The sequence below is a fragment of the Hippichthys cyanospilos genome, chromosome 12 (genome assembly GCF_059441005.1).
Source record: "Hippichthys cyanospilos isolate Australia breed blue-spotted pipefish chromosome 12, RoL_Hcya_1.0, whole genome shotgun sequence".
NCBI classification, from domain to species: domain Eukaryota; kingdom Metazoa; phylum Chordata; class Actinopteri; order Syngnathiformes; family Syngnathidae; genus Hippichthys; species Hippichthys cyanospilos.
Genome location: NC_142380.1, coordinates 5614140 through 5635039, shown reverse-complemented (window position 1 = coordinate 5635039; position 20900 = coordinate 5614140). Strand labels below are relative to the sequence as shown.

The following is a 20900-nucleotide window of genomic DNA, read 5'->3' as shown; positions in this document are numbered from 1 at the left end:
CCTGCAGGTTCTCCGTTATTTCGATTACGTCTTCACCGGGGTGTTCACCTTTGAAATGATCATCAAGGTAAGGCGTGCATCAACACGAGTGATCGATTTGCAAGCAAAGGCGTAGGCGACGCCGTTCAAATTGCGTGTCCGTTGAAGATGATCGACCAAGGCCTCATCCTGCACGATGGCTCCTACTTCCGAGACATGTGGAACATCCTGGATTTCATCGTGGTGGTGGGGGCGCTCATCGCCTTTGCTCTGACGTGAGTCACCGTATGCGCAGCTGTCCGCCACTGACTAACACTCTGATTCAGCGCCGGTCCTCGGCGGCCGCGCCCCCGGCTTAGATTTTCACGGGAAACCGAGCTACCGTATTGTCGGCTCCGATTGTATCGTGTGCAGTAATTTTTTTCTGTTTGTCTCTCCGCGTAACGGATAAGCTTTTGGATCGTTGTGACTTTATGGCTGTGACTCTTGCGGCTCACGGTGTCTCTCCCCACCCTCTTTTTCTCTGTTGTTCCTGTGGATTTTGTCTCTGTGGGGGCACCCAGGAATGTGATGGGGTAAACAGTTATTGATGTCACACTCAAACTTCACTGTCATCTTTTTTTATTTGACTTTTTTTTTCTCTTTTTTTAATCAGTTATTTAAACCAGCGCACGTTCATTTCGTGTTTGTTTTATTGTAGTTGTTGCTGTCTTAATGAAGCTGCAGTGCCTGACTCATAGAGATAAACTGTGCACTCTGGCCACTTCATTAGCTACATCAGCACAATCAACTCCTTATTTTTATTTATTTATTTATATTTGCATTTCAACGCAGCTGCTCATAATGTTGTGTGTGTCTAAGTTCTTATTCCGGAGCTATGACTCTTGATAGGACCACATAGTGTGAGTTTTAATTTTCAGTTTCGCTTGACATGAATTGTAATAATCTACCCCCTGCATGTGCTCCATTTGGTACATGCAAATTGTCCTATTTGCAGATGTAAAAATTTAAATCAATACATGTCATATTTGCCTTCAAATATAGCTAAAGTCTTGCGTGACTGCAATATATCATCCAATACACTTTATGGCATTTAGTGAGTTCAATGTAATTTGCCAAGTAGAGAAAAAAATCACAAGTTACTATCACAAAAACATTGAGATTTTCATTGTCCTTAAATTGTGTGTGTTTTGTCTTTTTTTCTGGAATGTTGATGTGGTCGTTATGGTCTCACTGTGCACTGTTTCACAACTATGTTTCTTGAGCCGCAATATCCCAATGCAACCTATGAAACAGAAACAACAAAGGTCGAGACATCAAGACCATCAAGTCACTCCGCGTTCTGAGAGTCCTGCGGCCACTCAAGACCATCAAGAGGCTCCCCAAACTCAAAGTGAACATCCGCACGCACGCTTGCTTGGACGATATTGACGTGAGCTTAATCCCGCCTTTTGGTCCTCCCCCCTATTAGGCTGTGTTTGACTGCGTGGTGACATCGCTGAAGAACGTCTTCAATATCCTCATCGTGTACCAGCTCTTTATGTTCATCTTTGCCGTCATTGCCGTGCAGCTTTTTAAGGGCAAGTTCTTCTACTGCACCGACAGCTCCATGAACACCGAAAAGGAGTGTCAGTAAGTATCATCACCGTCACCGCAAACACTCAGGAGAGCCTGTTCCAGAACATCCATCCACTTAACAATTTCTTCTCCTTCCATTTTTAACATTTTAAACTGCAATAGTGAAAACAATTGCTGAGTCGTTTAATGGTGGCTGGTGATCGTGAGAAAAAACACAATACCCCGGTCTAACCTGACAAGTTTTGTGACCCGGCTAGTCGCTTGGGGCTTGTGACGTAGTTCTTTTTTCACAGTCTGTGATGCAGCCGTTGACTAGGATCTCCAGTGACAAACCATGAAAGAACGCATATGCTTTTGCTTCCCAGAGGCTACTACATCGACTACAGCAGGGACAAGAAGGAGGTGAAGAGAAGAGAATGGAAGCGACACGAGTTCCACTACGACAACGTCTGTTGGGCCCTCCTGACTCTTTTTACCGTCTCCACTGGCGAGGGATGGCCTCAGTGGGTGTTCCTCCGGATGTTCTTCACCTTTGGTCACTCCCAGGAAATGCAATATCCGCCGTCTCCTCCAAACAGGGTGCTGCAGCACTCCACCGACGTGACGGAGGAGAGCGTGGGACCGAGTCGAGGGAACCGCATGGAGATGTCCGTTTTCTACGTGGTCTACTTTGTGGTCTTCCCCTTCTTCTTCGTCAACATCTTTGTGGCTCTGATCATCATCACCTTCCAGGAGCAGGGAGACAAGATGATTCACGAGTGCAGTCTTGAGAAGAATGAGGTGCGGCCCTGGTGCCTTCAGGACGTGAAAAAGGCTTGAAATGCTAAACATAGACTTTCTAACCGATGGTGAAAAGTCACTTTTAGCGCATCCTGTATCAATTGAGAATCGCTCAAAGGCATCTTTACAGATGATTAATTCATTTGCTAAGTGGTATTTTGCTGACTGCTGTAGGGGCGGGGCACATTCTCATCTGAATAGAATATACTGCATTTCAATTAGTGGGGCTGCATAGATCATATTGTTCAAAGATTTTTGAGGTTGTTGACTTCCCCTTTGTCTCTTCCAGAGGGCCTGCATTGACTTTGCCATCAGTGCCAAGCCCATGACGCGCTACATGCCCCAGAACAGGCAAACTTTCCAGTACAAGTTGTGGCACTTTGTGGCCTCGCCCTCTTTCGAGTACACCGTGCTGGTGATGATCGCCCTCAACACGGTGGTCCTCATGATGAAGGTAAAAAGGGATACATGACTTGACTCAAATAAGGCTCAATGTAGAGTTCCAGTTGACGGTTTTGATTATTTGCTGTCTGTTGCAATACAGTAGTTTATAAAAACACAATCAAATAATATGATTAGGGTAAAAAAAACAAAAACAAAAATATTAATATATATATATATATATATATATATATATATATATATATATATATATATATATATATATATATATATATATATATATATATTTGCAATGTATTCATCAAGCAAATGTATTAGTTATGGAAGATATTCATTTCTACATTCCATAACCCCTCAGAAAAAAAAGAACTGTTCACATTTTATATATACAGAGTTCTTACTTAAATGAGCGACTACATGAGTGACTCAACTTTTAGTTCTACAAATATACTTTTATACCCCCTTGATGTCCATTTTGACCTGATTTGGGCCATTGATCCAATACAGTACGTATACATACAATATACATGCATACCTACACTATAATATATATATGCCAAAAATAATGCAGTAGCTCATCAGTTTATCATTCATCTCTAACATCAATCGTAGTTGCACAAATGAATCAAGAATTAAAGAGCAGTCTTTAACAGACACAAAGAAAATTGCCTTTGTGTGTTTCTTCAGTACCACTCAGCCCCCGCGGCCTATGACACAGTCCTGAAGCACCTCAACACGGCCTTCACCGTGCTCTTCTCCCTGGAATGCATCCTCAAAATCATGGCCTTCGGTTTTGTGGTGAGAACTGACACGCCGGGCCCCCAAAGTCTCTGATGAGGATTTGTATGTATCAGTGGCATGCTTTTTTTCCCCGCAGAATTATTTCCGAGACACCTGGAATATTTTTGACTTCATCACGGTGCTCGGCAGCATCACCGAGATTGTGGTGGATTTACAGGTGCAAAAAATTCTCCCAAGTACGAAACGTTGTGGCAGAAAGGAAAAAAACAGTTACCGTGTGTGTTTCAGTCCATGAACTCCATCAACATGAGCTTCCTGAAGCTCTTCCGCACGGCCCGTCTGATCAAGCTGCTGAGGCAGGGTTACACCATTCGTATTCTCCTCTGGACCTTCGTGCAGTCTTTCAAGGTCATCTTTCGCCAATGAGCCTCTTTCTGGTCATTCGTTTTGCGGGGCGCGTTGCTAGTCCGGTGCTTACGAAACAATGGCCGGTCGCCTCAAATGGAAATTGGCAATCGGATCCCTTCTTACCTTCGTTCCCAACAGGCTCTTCCTTACGTCTGCCTGCTCATCGCCATGCTTTTCTTCATTTACGCCATCATCGGAATGCAGGTAAGTTATCTGGAGTCAAATCTTGGTGATCAAATGGAATGGTTACTCTAGGACTCAACAACCTTCTTTCAGTTACATAAACCCTGGAAAATATGTTTCCCAGCCAGGCACTCCCAAATCAGCGTAAAAAGAAATTATGTCACACAAATCTCACGCAATCCTCCAACTAGCTTCACGTTACCTCTATTTGAGAACGCTAGCTGCATGGTGTCGCTGTCACGTAAACAAGCAGAGGAGCTTGTTGTTTTACCTGTTTTTATTTTTGGCAATTGTGAATATTAAGATGTCACCCAAAATATGGTCTGTAAATTAAAAAAAGTCCATCAATAATAGTTTTTTTTTCTGTGCATGCAGTGTTTCCTATGGGATTTTTTTTAAGTCAACAAACAGAAAGCAGCTGACTGTGTTGGCCCTCAGTGATCCCGGCGATGTAATATGGTTTTGATGTCATTCCCCAGGTGTTCGGCAACATCAAGCTGAACGACGAAAGCCACATCAATCAGCACAACAACTTTAAGAGCTTTTTCGGCGCTCTCATGCTGCTTTTCAGGTGGGCCTTCTCCACGCGGCCTTAGCCGGATTCCTCCGACTTTGCCTAACGCCGTGCAAATGAACCCCTCAGGAGCGCCACGGGGGAATCCTGGCAGGAGATCATGCTTTCCTGTCTGTCGGGCCAGGAGTGCGAACCCGACCCCTCCCTCGCCCCCTTGGCCCTGTCTCCGGACCACGAAGGAGGCTGCGGCACAGACTTTGCCTACTGTTACTTTGTCTCCTTCATCTTCTTCAGCTCCTTTCTGGTCAGAGGCCAAACGGTGCAAAGGCGACAACGCTGATCTGGAGTTTGAACGCATTGTGTTCCTTGCAGATGTTGAATCTCTTCGTGGCTGTTATTATGGATAACTTTGAGTACCTGACGCGGGACTCCTCCATCCTCGGACCGCATCATCTGGATGAGTTTGTCCGAATCTGGGGAGAATATGATCGGCTGGCGTGGTGAGATCCAGTCCAGTGGCAATTCCACTCAAATCATGAATACTCTGTTCCTCTGACGCACCATACATGTTTATGCATATTGTTTAAAATTTTATGAAAAGTGTTGAAATTCAAGTATAAACTAAATGCTTGCAATTTTGCATTTTCTTTCAATCCAAAGAAATTCAGTTCCAGATCTGCATCGGAAAATTGAATTGAAATTCAAGAAACCATTTTAGCTTTCTTCCTTATCCATGTGGCTTTACTCTTTGGAATGTTTTTTATTTGTATTATTTTAAAATATTGTGGTGAATACCCCCCAAAAAAGTCCAACTCTTACCCTTGCTCAATTCGCACATTTAGCTTCTTTTTTTTTTAACTCTCGAGCAATTCAAAGTGTTGAAAGAGCAATACGCATGTTGTATTGTAGTGTTCCAAATCAGTTGCAATTGTAGCTCTCTTGCCACCTGCTCTGTGTCTCCAGCAGAGGGCAGCAGATGTGTTGCGCCAAAGTGACCTTCGTTACAAATACGTTGAAATGAATGTTTCTCTTCGTTTATTTTTCTGTTCTCTTTCCTTCTCGTTGCACATTGAAGTGGACGCATCCACTACACCGCCATGTATGAGATGTTGACACACATGTCTCCTCCACTGGGCCTGGGCAAAAAATGCCCTGCCAAGATTGCCTATAAGGTAAGAGGAACAGGCCCCGCATAAAAAGAATCGGAAGAGTTTGGAAAAAAGGATGATCGTGGCGTTTGCATGTCTCACAGAGGCTGGTGCTGATGAACATGCCGGTGGACGAGGACATGAGTGTGCACTTCACCTCCACGCTCATGTCCCTCATACGCACGGCGCTGGACATCAAAATAGCCCGAGGTGAGGATATGATGCAGGCGGGGGTTCTCCTGGTTGCGCTCATTGACAGCTAGCCTGGGTCATTCATACCTTAGGAAAAAGTTTAAACTATATAAAATAGTTAAGGAATATTATCTTCTTATCTTATTTGGTGAAGCAGCATGTGGTTCATGGTCCAAGGTCAATTATGTCCCCGCAAGGCTGCCTGCCATGACATTTCCGCGGCACAGCATGCCCTATTGTTTATGCACCTGAGGTCAAAGATCACCAGTGCATGTGTCTGTCACAGGCGGCGAGGACCGCATCGCCTTGGATGCCGAACTTCAAAAGGAGATCAGCATCATCTGGCCCTACCTCCCACAGAAGACCTTGGACCTTCTGGTGCCCATAAACAAAGGTGAGCTCTATGCACAGCCGATGTAATATTAGCGTTAGCGGCTGCGTTGACACCGTTCGCCTTTACAGACACTGACATGACGGTGGGAAAGATCTACGCCTCCATGATGATCATGGACTACTTCAAGCAGAACAAGGCCAAGAAGCTACGACAACAGCTAGAAGCTCAGGTCAGACCAGCAAGAGTTTGCCAGCTCACTTCAAAATGAAACAGATATGGAAAATTGTACTTGCTGTCTTTCAAATCAGAAGAGCAAGCTGATCTTCGAGCGTCTGGACACGTCCGCCCTCCCTGAGGACATTCTGTCCAACACGCAGCCTCTTCCCATGATGGCCCACAGCGCCGGATCTGCCCTGTCAGTTTAGTTGGACTTTGCTTTTGTTCGTGTGTGTCCTCTTTGATGTGTTAACAAGAATTGGTATGTGTCCGCTCACTACACAGGACACGCGGGGGGTTCGTGGCCTTGAGTCCCATTTCACCACAGGAGCTATTTTTACAGTCAATGAGCTCGGACACGGACGCCGCTCAGCGGGCCGAACCGGTAAGCAAAGCGCAACCTTCGCTACGTGCTCCTCCTGTCTCACGTTCAGTCCAGCTTTTATCAGTTAAGCATGCGAATGAAGGCATCCTAACATTTAATGAAGCAGACATAATGCCGCCGCATCTCACAAATTTTGGGCTTTGCGTTGATTTTAACAGATGGAAGCTTCCGGCGGAGCAGTGAAGCGTTCCGCCTCCACGGAGGAACGACAGGTCAACGGTCTTTGGCAGGAAGAGAAAAGTCCCGAGCGCTTCTACCGACCCCGTCATAAGAGTTACAAGGCTGCGGGTGTGGCATTCAGTTCCTACATTTCTACAAGTACATTAATGCAAAATTTCTATAACATGCCCATATTTCTATTTTGAGCCGTGAATATAGCCACAAAAAAGAGTCGGTCCTTTACAACTCTTCCTATGAAAAAAATTATATGCAAATTGTATTGATTTTTCACCTTCTCTCAATCTAGTGTCTCGATCCGAGCATTGGCATCAGAGCGAGCGGGACCGAGGTCGATCCAAGGAGCGTTGCCGCCTTCTCTCTCCGGGCGCATCCCGCTGTAACTCCGAGGAGCGCAGCCTGCAGCCGTCACGCTCCCCCAGTGTGGAGAGGACACGCCCTCGAGACAAACAGGTAAAAACTAAGCGCGTGCTCTTGACAACATGACCAAAAGGGAAGCGGCGTGATAACTCGTTCTCTGAACAAAAGTATTGCAACAGACGGTAATTGCAGAAGGCCAAAATGAGAAATATTATAAAGTTCTCCATTCAAAAGAGGACCCATTGAGTCTAGAGGTGCAACGATTAATCGGCAACAATCCATTACAAAATTAGCACAATCAGTGCTCAGTGCTTCTGAATTATATTTACCAAAGAGCATTTGGAGAGAGAAAACAACCCCTTACTCACCGCTCCAACTCTAAATAAGATTATTGTGTATAAATATTGTATAAGTATACCTAAACTGTGTCCTTTTTAACATTAACAAAAACATTTAAAAAAATACAGTAAATATTTAGAGTAACTGATACCTTTGAAGGCAGCACACTGTCGAATGAAGCTTGCCGCTTCCCATAGGGTAACAGTTCAGACAGTCCTGTGCCATCCACATCGGAGTCCAGCACCCCCAGTGTCCGCCGGCCTTCGTCACAGACCCCCAAGCGCTCCCGTCCTCACATCGCCTACTCGCCTCTGACATGCCGCGCCGACACCTCAGTCGGCGAGGACGAGCAGACGGAGGCGTCCGAGCGAGGCGGGGAGGCGCCCGGCGACCCGTCTCCGCCGCGCCGCTACCCCTCCGAGCCCTTCTTGGCCTCGCAGGAGGAGGACCGCAGCCCGGATCCGGCCGGCCAAGCCGAGGAGACCTTGACCTTCGAGGCGGCCGTGGCCCGCAGCCTGGGACGCTCAAATACTGTCAGCTCCACCCGCCCGCGCTCGCGGACCGGCTGGCAGGTCCCCAACGGACACTTTCGCAAGCGTTTGCAGGCGCAGACGGCCTCGGTGGCCGGCCGCGATCCGCTTAGCGATACAGAGGAGGACGACCGGTGCTAGGGACCGAGACGCGGCCGCGCTTTGCTGCCTTCTGCGCCATATGTGCTCTTTGTAAAAGTGCAGCAGCAAAGAACACTTCTTCCTGGAGACTGCACTTGCTGATTCACGCCAAAACACTTGGGACTCCAACAAAGGTCTACTTCCTGCCTTTTACTTGATAATGGCTACGCCATTGGAAACAGCCGCAGGAAAAAGGGAGCCAAAGGCGGGCTACACACATACTCTTGTTCAATGTCACCCAGTTTTACAATGTTAGAGATGCAACTCATGACAAGTATTATGCCCTGCCCCTCGCAAATAATGGGAAGGAACTAGGGGACGGTTCATTCATTGTATTCAATGGGTGCAGTACCGACAATAACCAGTGAGGCAGCACTGTGCCACCCGGGGTCCATCCCAGACTGCACGAAATGCAAAGAAAGAAGTGCTTACATTTATGCTAACCAATGTACATGGCACTTGCAAACTTCTCCTCATTGCTCAGGATGATCTTTTAGAGATGTCAGACAATCGTACCTTGGTCCAAATCCTCACATTCCACCAAGATTTTCAATGTGTATGTGTGTAGCCTGCTTCAAAAGCGGTAGTGGACAAACGTGCCAATACGACGGATATACACAGCAATGCAATGCCTGGTTCTCGAGCCATTGAAAATCCTGCTCTGTTTTGCTGAGGTCTCAGCTCAACGACATAATGCATTTTTTTAAATACAAGTTTCATAAACAGCAGTCAACCCATAATAATCAGAACGGTGGCATGCTCCAGTCCTCGGGGGCTAATATCCTGCATGGTCATGGGGTTTTTCTCTCCAACACACCTGAGTCTAACGATGATTTAATCAGCAAACTCTGCAGGAGCATGATAATGACCCTAATCATTTAAATCTGGTGTGTCAGAGAGGGAAACATGCAGGATACCGGACATCGAGGACTGGAGTTTGAGACCTATGGGGCCCTAGCTGAAAGTCTGCACTGCATCTCCAGACATAGTACACACAAAACACAAGCATCGAAGACATTTGCACAATGCTACAGAGTGAATCAATCAAATGACGCCATGAATTCATGTAGTGTTGTGCTAAGCAATGTTTAGGCTTACTGTGAATATGTAACTAACTTTTCCTATCAATGACATTTCTCTAAATACATTGGGACAACACAGTGTCCGTGCAAATCCGACACTACTTTTCCACATGATGACCAACAACTTCAGGTTGAATTTTTTGGTTGTTGTTTTTTTAATTGCAATATGAATGGATCTGCATGAGAGGGGTGTCTTTTTTTTTCTTATTGCTTAAAAATAACTTGTGAGATAAGAATGCACTTGTAGAATAATGGATTGTTATTTGAACCAGCTAAGCGAACCTTTAAAATCGTTTTTGTGTAATTTTTGTTTATTTATTTTTCCAAGTAAATACCTTTACAAACGGGAGCAATGTCATCTGTGAGGAACACCACTGACATGCCATCTTTATTTATCATTGTCTTTTTTTGTGAATATTCAAAATAGAAAGCACTGCAGATTGACTGTAGGAACACTGTAGACCCATTCTTAAACATTTACTTGTTTACTCCTTACTAATAATGTACAGAGACTATCTGTTATACTCAAAAGAAAATAAGTAAACTATAAAAAGCTGCTGAGCTTTACAAGTGTTATTTCGCTGAAGGTTTGTGTGTTCGTTTTAATTACCCAACGAAGCCAAATATGTGACAATCACGCCCACCCCATGACTTCCTGCATCAAAAAGAAAAAGCTAATGATTGTTGGTTTTTACGTGTATAATACCTGTATATATAAATAAATGTGTCTAAAATTCGGAATGTTTCTAGTATGCATTTATTGAGCCCAGCGAAATAGGAGACTCGTTTTCAAAACTTTAAATTGTTAAAAATGGGTAATGTTACCCTTGTTACGGTTGTGCTTTAGCAATGTCTCGTTAATTTTTATTATTTTGCCGAAACAGATCTTAAATACAGTCATTTATCTTTTTCTGATTTTTGTTGACGATTATTGAACGCATCACACTTTACAACATGCAAACATCGCCCATAAAAAGAAAACAAACATCCCCATAACCAGTTGATGTGATTTATGAATAATAGCGATCATAAAAACGAACAAAAATCCTTTTGGATTCGTAATAGCAAGTTGTGTGTCCTTTTTTGGTCAATGACGTGATCACATTTCGAGCTTCAAGAGGAAGCATTAACGCGTGTGTGTTTTCTCATTGTTTTGGATCTGCCGAGACGAGCCAATCAACGCAAAGAGTTACTCTATGACGTCACACAAACGACACCTTAGCATGTTTGTGTCGAGCGAGACGGACTGGATCGCTTCAAAAGTGCTTTAATGTTACTCGTGGGGACCAACGGACGACATTGTCGGCCCCGTCGGGGTTTGAGGCGATTAAGTTAAAGTGTAGGCGCCGCTTCCGTTTTGTTTGCCATCTTCGGTAGGAGCGAGGAAATGAGCGGCGCCAATCGAGGAAGTCGCCCTGTCTGTGGACGAAGCTAGCTGGCTAGCCGTTAGCCGCAGGAGTTCCTTACATTGGGCTTCGTCAACATGAACTGAAACCGAGGCGTTTTCCCTGTGAATTTTTCCATTTAAGGCTTATGGGACGATAAGAAAGCGGCCGTGGTCGTCGCTCGTTTCGTAGCATTTCATCAAACGTAAAATCCCACCAAGCGAGCAAAATGGGCAACTGTTTGAAGTCGCCCACGTCGGACGACATCTCTCTGCTCCATGAGTCCCTGTCGGAGAGGGTGAGCTTCGGGGACGGGACGGAACCGGACTTGGAGCCGCCACCTCCCTACCAGGTGAGCGAGCTGTAGCGCCGCCGGTTCCTCGGGAGTTTTTCCATGTCTCCCTCTTTGGATCGCTTGCTGACGAGCAGAATAGGGCTTCGACCACGCGAAATATTTCGAAGCATCTTAATTATGGGAGATTGCACATCCAGGTTATGAAAAGTCCAAACTGTAGCAGGGATTGGACTCTCCGGACCTGGATTTACCATCTCTGCATTGGGCCAAGGCAAAGTTTGCATGTGTTAAGTGTTTATTGGAAAGAAGTGGTAATTGAGGTGAGATGCTTGGAAGCCAGATCCAACGCTGGCCCTGGTTTACATTCCTTTCGGTAAGTTGATTCAAAACTAGACACCTTGGAAATTCAGACAGTCAGTTTGTTATTCCAAAGATGAATGTGAAAGGAAAAGTGCACGCGCCGGATTTGGCTGCCCCTTGCCCAAAAATCAGGTTAGAGTTCAACTGGCTCCCAATCATGTGTGAAAGGAGCCAATTACATTATGCAATGAAACATGTTAATGCGTCTTTTTGACCTCATGTCTGCATACTAATAGGGAGTCATGAAATTTTGCACATAAGAGTCTGGGATAGCGTAAAATGAATTTGAATGCACTTAAGTGCGCTCAACATGCAACTTAGTTTGACCTAGTGAGGGACTTTTCAAGAATGTCAACAAGTATCTGCGTCACATAAGCAGGACTTGTCAGACCACTTTGGAGTCTTGGGCAAAAGTGAAAACCTGTTATGAACAATGTTTGCGTGTGTGTTTGTGCGCGTGCCAGGAGCAGGTGCACATAGGTGCGTACCACCCAGTGCCCGGGCGGGCCCATCGGGCCATGCAGATGACAGAAGAGGAGCAGATCCGAATGGCCCGGCGCGTCGGGCTGATCCGCCACCTGCCCCATGGAATCTACGACTGCGGCTCAGGTGGCTCCGAGAAGAAGATCCGAGAGTAAGTTATGATATTCAAAAAGAGCTAGCTTTGATTGGACTATTTGTAAAGGAGTGAATATTTTTATTTTGAAAATCCTTGTATTTTTAAAACTGACTCACAAATTTGAGTCAAAATGAGTGAGACATGGACATAGTTGGAAGATTTGTTTGAATGGTGAAAGGTCCATTTAAGAGACAGCAGAGGAGCCTGCAACTTTCAAGACAAAGAAAGCTTTTAACAGGCAATACCAGGAGTACTATTTGAAATATTGATTTATTACGGAGGAATTTGAGCGCTACTTTCCAGCCAGACGGGCACACAAGCTGACAAGGAACGGATTCGCATTTTTTTTAACAAACCAGGTGAGTCTAGCCTGGCTGAGCAAGATGATCAACTACTGGAGATCGCTAATGACGGCGGATTTAAAAGTATCCGAGTATCTGACATCCTAAAGAGCGTTTTTTCCGCAATAACCGCAACAAAAATAAAACATTAGTCGACTGGATTTAAGTAACACACTTCCACTCCTAGATGGGCCTGGATTATTGTACAGAAACAAGCTGACCTCCCATTAACTCACGCAATTCCAAAGATGCATTTTTATGTGTCTTTCATGAATCTCGTCTCAGTGGGCAAACTTTTTAAATTGAGTGCCTCTAAAATTGGCAAACGGGCCAATCACGAATCAGACGAATTGTGTTTTAATAATCCACCTCATAAGAAAACATTACATTTTTTTCGGTGGCTAACAGTAACTATTTTACCTTATATTTCCACTATCGTGCATATTAATATTATTACTCTCCTCCTTTTTCTGCAAATTCAGCAAGGCAGATTAAAAATCTTAATAAACTGCATAAGGCCCCCAGGCCATAGTTTGCCCATGACTGGTAGGCATTCAATTCTCTGCATTTGTTGGCTCTGTTCAGTCCATTTTTCTTTTGGGGCTTTAGGTGCGTGATCTGCATGCTAGATTTTGCATACGGCGACCCGGTGCGGTTCCTGCCGTGCATGCACATCTACCACATGGACTGCATCGACGACTGGCTCATGAGGTCCTTCACCTGCCCGTCCTGCATGGAGCCCGTCGACGCCGCCCTGCTCTCAACCTACCAGACCGGCTAACGCTCGCCGCCGCCTCCTCCTCCTCCCCCGTCGGCCTGCCTCGGGAGGAGCTCAAGGACACCTCAGAGGTCGGCTGTCGTCTTGCACAGAAAGAAAGGTGATGTTGAAAAAAAAAAAACCTCGACACGTTCCTAAGAACGTTTCGGACAACTTCATAATAGAGGTGTGTGTGGGTGGCCACTTGAGCTGGATTCAGTGGTCACCTGGCTATTAGGGTTTGCGTTAGTCTCCGCAAAGTTTTTAAGTGTGTCACTAGAATTCCCACCTTATTAGCAATTGCCTAATATGCAGATGCATCGACACGATGCTTGATATATTTATGCATTGTGATCGGCTGATGTGTGTGTGTGTGCGTGTGTGTCATTCACAAGCAAGATCTCGTGTCAATGAAACAAGCTCAATATTTTATCAAAAAGTGGGGTACAGGAAGTAACCTCATCACCTTAGTTAACTCAAAAGATGGCACTTTCATGTGAAGTTTGCATTGCTAACCAAAACAGCAGCACCCATAGTCACAAAAGCCGTCTAAAGGAAGTTCAGCGTTTGCTAATGCCTTTAGTTTTCCCCTACAGTCCTACCACATATAGTGAAAATAATTTGAAGGACCCCCATCCCCCCATCTCCCACCAAATCAATGTTCATACGCTGCTGTAATTGCTTATATATGCCACATGATGGCTGCAGAGGATGCCTGCAGGGAATCGGTAACAGCCTTGTGTCATTGGACAGCACGGGGATGGAGAGGGAAAATCAAAATAATAATAAATGAATCTCCCACATATCTTTGCAAAACGCAATATATTATTTTCCCCCCCACCCCCCCCCCAAAAAAAGCTAGACCTAAGGATCTTATAATATACAAATTTAGTGGGATAATCAAAGTGGGGGAATTTGAATTAAAAGGTGAATTACTTGACTTAATTCAGCATTGTTTTGTACCAAAATTCTACACAAAACAATGATTTTTTTTTTTTTTTTTTAGCCAATAACAAGTTCTATTAATAGCAAGGAATCCACAACTAAGCAAAAAAGTGAATTTCGAACTGCAAAACTTTTGTGAAATACTTTTCTCAGCAAGCCCCCCCAATAAACAATCACCCCAGCAACTATTTGCAGAAATAGAAAGAAAGGTTTACATAAAACTCGGGTCATGCGTGTGTGTGCGTGTGTGTGTGTGTGTGTGTGTGTGTGTGTATACAGTGGGAGGTCGGCCAGTAGGCGGACAGCATCATGCTTTCACACTTTTCATCCCAGCCACTGATTTGCACTTTAATTAAAAAAAAAAAAAGTTATTAATATATGTAGACCTTCAAATAAGCTTGCACTATCAACGGTTATTTTATTTTCCTCACCAGTATACGGACAGTTCAGTCACTCACCAATTAGGAAATATAACATCATGACATTTTGATTTGGTTGGAGCAGATTAGCGTGACACTAGCATGACTTTACTGCGCAAACCTTTGTCCGAACCCCAATTGCGTGAGTGACAGAAACAGTTTTTACATTGGTATTTTTTTCCCTCCTCTGCAGTGTTTTTAAAACAAGTCTGTTTGCTGTAATCTTATTTGCGCTCTTATGTTTGCGTTGGTTTGTTGGAACATTTGAAAGAGCCTTGGCGTGTAAAGGAAAAAATACAATAAATATGGAAAAAGCATCTTTTGTATGTTTGTTCTTATCAGATATATATATATATAAAACACTCAATAGGCACAGAATAACACAAGATCAATGCAAGAGCTGTTTGAGAAAAGTTGACACACTTAATCAGATTTTCCGCACGGCAGCACCGAGACATTTTTCCCGTGGAGATCAGCGTTGCCTAATAAATCCGCTGGTGATTGCCATTTCCTACTGCGACTTCTTTAATCTCGGCAAACATCCCAGCAATGTTGGCTTATCGACATGTCTGACGCCACGGGAAACAGGTGAGCGGATCAAAGACACATCGGTGTATCCGGAGAGAGCTTTTATTTTGAAGGAGCCCCAAAATGATGGGCCATCAGGGCTTGTACATGCCGTGGAAGGTGACCGGAATGGTGCATTCCACCTCGGCCCGGGCTATTTCAGAAAGGTCTTTGGCGTTGAGGATGAGGAGGTACCCCGGTCTCTGGGAACCGGGGGCCACCACGATGGTCAGCAGCACGCCTGGTCACGCCACACACAGTGTTACCGCAAGTACCAAACACAAGCAGCACTCAATAAATGATTTTAAAAATGTGAACTAAAGAGATGTGAATACTGTATATGGGTGCCCCACTAATTGCCTGTGTGAATTCACACTTTAATTTCTAATAAAAGCCAAACTACTTTTTGCACTCATCACCTTTAAAAAGTGTTTGCATGAAGAGACTCGCTTCCTAGGAACAAGCACAGGTGAGTACATAATTATATGATTTTTACCGTCCATATTAAAGGTAGCTAACACGATTTCCTATCCGAAGATTTTTTGGGGCTATGTATGATGAGATGAAGTCCGAACCAGTAAGCGCCCTCTGTACGCCGTCACGCACATCCACGTCTAACGGTGAGTGAACATTAAATTATTATTTCAAGCAGATTAACTTGTTTTTACTCTTAGGATGGTTGAGTGAAATGCAAAAAAAAAAAACAGCGTTCTGATGGTAATAGTGTTGCTCAATACGATTATTTCTATAGTTTCTTAAGGGGGGGAAATTACTTAAGAAATAAGAAGGACTAAATGTCTTGCAGTTAGCATACGTGAGCCACAATGCAAAGGAATTGTTGCAGTATATGAATTGAACTAAGCCATCCAGACACGTTATATTCTCTTGGACAGAGACTACCATAAATTTTGGACTAAAAACTGCAGCTTTTTTCTCATGATTAGAGCCCTGCGGTTTACAATCCAGTGTGGCTCATCAGTAGTTTTTTTTTTTTTTTTTACTAGCCGCCAAGGGGCAATCCACCGATAAAGCAAATGTGTGTACCTGCTGAAGGTTTCAATTTATGGAACAACTGAAGTAGAACGGAAAAGATGCTAATCAATGGCTGTGTTCAAAAAGAGCTTTAAAAATATAATATTAAAAATATTTTAAAAATCTAATGAGACGCCTCGCAAACTGCAAGCGTACTGACCGTCATCCTCGTCCACGGCGTCCGGGGTGGACACAAAGAGGGGCTCCGAGGGGTACGAGTCGGGTTCTTGCCAAATCCAAGTCTCCTTGGTCTTCACGTTCAACTTGCAGATCTGTGCGCGAGACAAAGCCAAACGTGAAAGCCGGCGTAGCGCAACTAAGCAACGCATCCCCAGTACGCACCCGATCCGGTATGAAGTGGTTCAGACCCAGGCCGTAGGCATACGTGTAGTTCTTCCCCGCGTACTTTTCGTAGTTGATCTGAGGGAACTCGAATGCTGCAAACATGTCACAATGGTTTGGGATCATTCTTTGTATCATGCGCTTTTGATTGTGTCCCACAGAGGAAACACCTGAAGTATTGGCTAAAGGAACCTTTTTATGTGGTTAATCTTTGATTAGAAATAACAAAAGCAACAAATGAGCATTCATTATTTTATCATTAAAGTAAACCCGATATAATGGTGCTAAACAATCAAATTTTAATCGGCATCGCGATATTTGCTGCCACGATTAATTGAGATGTTCCTCAGCATTATTAACGTCTAAAAAGCCGGCTACCATATGTACAGTATGTCAAATCAAGCACTTTGTCATCCTACCACCAGGGGGCAATGTTTCCCATAAGTTTGCATGACAAACAGAGTTCACCCTAATACTGTATATTATTTACCATGTGAAATGGCGATGAGTTTCTCACCTGTTTCCTAGTATATACAGTGCTAGCTGTCAATTGAGAACCATTTTCAAAAATCTAATTTGGAATAAATTCAGTTTGAAATGCTTTCCCAGTGATGTAACAATCAAAGGATTGGACAAACTACTGCATAAGGGTTCAAGGAGATTTTGCAAGTAACGCTCGAGTTTTGAGTTGCTGTTTACCCTGGCGAGGTCCGGCGAAGAGCACCTCGGGCTCCAGCCAGATGGTCCCGTCAGCGTGCATGACTGCAGTGGCCGTGGTGTAAGGGAGGCTCACCAAGTTCTTTCCTTGCTCCTCCTGCATCACGCACACCTGTCCGTTCACCCGGGGCTGCGCTCGAACCTCCGCCCGACACCGGCTCCCGAGAGCCTCTCACCTTGTGGACGTCCAGGGGAATGACGTATCTGCGAACCTCCGGCTGGGGTGCGATCATGGCTGCCCGCTTCACCTCCTCCCAGTTGGCCCTCAAGTTGGCCAACCACAGGTAGTTGTAGACAAACTCGAAGCTGGCATGCACAGCAAACGCGCAGGATGATGATGGCGTCAAAGGGCGCGCGGGCGAGGTTTGAGCGGCTCACCCCTTCCACGCGCACAGGTCGAACACCACGAAGCCGTTGTCCTCGTAAGTATTGATGTGGTGGAACATGCCGATGGCCGCCCCTTTGAATTTGTGCTCAATGTACTCCCCCGGATTCTTTCTGGCGATGTGGAACAAAGTCTGCGACCCAAATCGACATCGCCCGACAATGTTAGCATCCGCGCAGCGTGCGATTAAAAGTAAAGCACAATTATAAAACCACAATAGTATCAAACATGCGGAAAAATGTTTGACCCCTAGTGGTGTTTTGTAGGTATTGCTGGAATTCACATTCACAAAGCCTGTTGAAATCCATTTGCGTTTCCTAACCTCCGCTTTACAATTGTGTTTTTTAGATGTGACCTGTGAGTGTAGACATTAAAGGTCCTAAATCTGTTAAATTTCAGGAGGAAACTCAGGAGTGGAAGGGTGAGGCTTTTGGCCATGGCGTTTTGTGCAGTGCCAGCAACGTCACCTACAGGTCGCGTTATAACACGAAAAATCTGAATTAGGTCATTGACGCATAGTATATAGTACATATGTTTTTGTACATGTGATAAAAAATAGTTTTCAGTTTGGGCGTGAGTACCCCTTGGCTCTCGTTGGACTCGAAGCAGTCCATGTAGTTGGAGCCTCGGATGCTCCAGGCGCTCAAGAATTTGAGCAGATTGATCTTGACCGGCGTCTCCACAAAGACAAAGTAGTTTTCCGACATGCCGAAGCTGTGCACGTAGGCGGGCTTGAACCTCTCAGCGCTCGGGAACTGCACCACCACCCGGGACTTCTCGATGGGGTCCGACTTGTCTGAGGGAGAACGTAAAGGTTGGGCTTAGCGATTTGGACAAAAGTATCGGCACACCCCTGCAAAGCAAAAGAAGCTGCCTACGCTGATTCTTAAGGAAATTAATGACGTCTGCAGTAGCGATTTGACTTTTAGCACTTTAGTCTCTGCTGCATTCTTCCATGTCAAATGTTCTGAACTCCAAGTACCACCTGCAAAAATACTTTGCTCTCCAAATACAATTATTACAGCTGATGTTGAAATTAAGTTGTAAAGTGTTAAAATTCTTAAAGTCCAAATGTTGTAGGCGAAAACATGTGAGTTATTTTATCCTCAAATATTCAAATTGAACCTTTTCCCTAAGCAATTTAAATCAACACGAATATATGCACGCCACTAGAGGGAGCCAGAGTTAGCACACTCATCTACGAGACTTGGACGATAAAGGCAAACCTTTCTGCGTGGGCGGAATCCGGACGATGTTGTAAGCGAGCGTGGCCCCCTTGCCCATGCAGTTACCGATGTTGTAGACGGTGCCGTCCCTCTCGATATGGGGGTGCGCTGTCACGCCATTGATATTGATGTAGTTGCACATGTCCACCTAAGGGAGCAGAAGGTCAGCCTTTTCATTGGAGGTGCAGAGGGGATTGAAAGGCTGTGCGCACCTTCTTTAGCGTGTCCAGAGTGTCGGGGTCCACTTTGGTGATGTAGTTGGTTTCGGTGACGGCATAAAAGTCCTCGCCCACCGGGTAGACGTTGACCAGGCAGTTATCGGTCACCTCTACGCCCTTGAAGTAGGAGAAGAACCTGCAGGCATGCGCGCGTGAATTCAGCATGCCACGCTAGGAGAGAAATGGTTAAATGTCTTCGGCATACCTGGAGAAGATATTTTTGCAAGGATCGGGATAGGCGAATGTGCCAAATTCAGTGATCACCACCCGCTTCTCTGTAATAGCCCGCACGTAAGCGTCGGTTTTGACAAATCTGATTAAAAAAAGAAAAAGATTCCAAATTGAAACAATCTGCCCACAAGGGATACTTTTGACAATGAGGTTGAATTTTCATCCAAAGGCACCGTACTTGCGGAAGTAAGTGACTTGTCCGCTCTTGAAGTCAAACTTGTGCATGAGCGCTTGTCCGTCGAAGAGGTGATAGAAGGGCTCGTCCCCCACCTCGAAAAGACCCGGACCCAAACGCAGAAGGCTCCCCCTCAGAAAGGAAGGAATCCTTCCTAGATGGTGGGGGAACACATTGAAGGCATTCAGGTGTCCAAATTGACAAAATCGTCACTTTTAAATGCTTTTATTTTGTAAGAACCTATGACTGTGGCTGGAAGAGGCTCGGCGAGCTCCTCGCAGGTCTCGAAGATCTTCTTGTAGCCACCGGCAGGGTGTTCGAATCTGTTAGCAGGCAGGACGGCAAGTCAAATTTAAAATAACTTGGATCAAATTGAAAAAAAAAAAGTACAGTATTCCAATGAAATAGAGATAACCTAAAGGGAAAGTATCTGCTTGAATTCCAACTGACCTGCTGACCATGGCTTGTCTCTCTGCTGCTGTAACGAATGAAGCATTGAAGTTTGTGCTTTCTGGCCACACTGGCACTATTTATCCCATACAGTGACCCCCCGACTACCTCTTTGTTTGCGGCCAATCAGGTTCAAGTGTGAACAAGAATCCTATTGTGTCGTGAAATACCCCGTGCTGAATGTCTCAATTGCAGGCCCGCTTGAAGCCGGATTTGTTACAGAAAATATTCAGTATTAGAAAAATGTTGCAATGGCGGTTGAATGGTGGGGGTGTTACCGAAGATTGACCTTTACGTGTAATGTCTGCTTAGTCATACCAAGTATGCATTCAGTATACTGCACCTTGGCCAAATTACGACAGGTTACCGGTTTGGGTAAACTAGCTTTCCATTAATGGAAACAGTTCTGTAGGTCTATTATGGTGGCTGTCATCATACTGGAAGCCTTTTTTTGAAAAAAAGTAATCAAAAGAAAATATTGTGATTATTCTCTACCTAGTACAGAAAGTGGACTTTTTCTTAAATGTGTGAGAATGTTTCTATTTCTTAAAATCATATATATGTTTCCTTTTTTTTCTCAAAATGTGTATTTTTTCATTAACATATTTAGTTTGATAAATATGGCCCAGAGCTTCTTGAATGTAAAACCCTGCTTGCAAGGGTGTAGATGTAATCCAGGTGTACGGGGATTATGCTACACAAACACCGCATTGTTCAACCTGAGGGTAGAAAAAAATTATATCATACAGTTAGTGACGCTTAGTCATTGTGCCAGTGCTCTTTAAGATGAATTACATGAAATGAATATAACATGTGTCATTTGACAGTTAGAACAATATCGACACCAACATTTTTTTTAAACATTTTAAATTATTTTGCATGTTTTAGTCGACAGATATAAAATCAGTGAGAAAATTAGGGGTTTAGCTCGTACAAAACATCAAGGA

General features: G+C 44.5%; 3 protein-coding genes across 3 annotated transcripts in view; 2 read left to right on the top strand and 1 right to left on the bottom strand.

Annotated features, from left to right (window-relative positions):
- cacna1eb (calcium voltage-gated channel subunit alpha1 Eb) overlaps positions 1–10230 on the top strand; it is a 41842-nt gene extending 31612 nt beyond the window's left edge. Inside the window, exons 25-47 of the mRNA XM_088430438.1 lie at positions 8–67; positions 148–254; positions 1276–1372; positions 1451–1611; positions 1923–2060; positions 2136–2337; positions 2627–2791; positions 3427–3537; positions 3617–3697; positions 3769–3888; positions 4027–4092; positions 4551–4642; positions 4715–4889; positions 4958–5085; positions 5661–5757; positions 5838–5943; positions 6212–6319; positions 6388–6488; positions 6568–6674; positions 6761–6860; positions 7019–7148; positions 7327–7490; positions 7934–10230. Of these exons, the coding sequence (XP_088286564.1) occupies positions 8–67; positions 148–254; positions 1276–1372; positions 1451–1611; positions 1923–2060; positions 2136–2337; positions 2627–2791; positions 3427–3537; positions 3617–3697; positions 3769–3888; positions 4027–4092; positions 4551–4642; positions 4715–4889; positions 4958–5085; positions 5661–5757; positions 5838–5943; positions 6212–6319; positions 6388–6488; positions 6568–6674; positions 6761–6860; positions 7019–7148; positions 7327–7490; positions 7934–8407 (3090 nt within the window). The 3' untranslated portion in view covers positions 8408–10230. The remainder of the gene's footprint in view (positions 1–7; positions 68–147; positions 255–1275; positions 1373–1450; positions 1612–1922; positions 2061–2135; positions 2338–2626; positions 2792–3426; positions 3538–3616; positions 3698–3768; positions 3889–4026; positions 4093–4550; positions 4643–4714; positions 4890–4957; positions 5086–5660; positions 5758–5837; positions 5944–6211; positions 6320–6387; positions 6489–6567; positions 6675–6760; positions 6861–7018; positions 7149–7326; positions 7491–7933) is intronic.
- Positions 10231–10696: 466 nt separating this feature from the next.
- LOC148414565 (RING finger protein 11-like) lies at positions 10697–14927 on the top strand. Its single transcript, XM_088429733.1, has 3 exons — positions 10697–11226; positions 11994–12163; positions 13099–14927. Exons 1-3 carry the CDS (start codon positions 11104–11106, stop codon positions 13268–13270), a joined length of 465 nt encoding a protein of 154 aa, XP_088285859.1. The 5' UTR covers positions 10697–11103; the 3' UTR covers positions 13271–14927.
- A 297-nt stretch (positions 14928–15224) lies between these two features.
- On the bottom strand, positions 15225–20092 carry LOC148414564 (retinoid isomerohydrolase). Its single transcript, XM_088429732.1, has 13 exons — positions 19954–20092; positions 19744–19826; positions 19507–19657; positions 19303–19410; positions 19092–19233; positions 18880–19027; positions 18235–18449; positions 17647–17786; positions 17445–17574; positions 17251–17365; positions 16552–16646; positions 16370–16481; positions 15225–15418 (listed from the first exon to the last, which is right to left on the bottom strand). The coding sequence occupies exons 1-13, from the start codon at positions 19962–19964 to the stop codon at positions 15273–15275; spliced, it is 1596 nt and encodes a 531-aa protein (XP_088285858.1). The 5' UTR covers positions 19965–20092; the 3' UTR covers positions 15225–15272.
- Between the last annotated feature and the right edge of the window lie 808 nt (positions 20093–20900).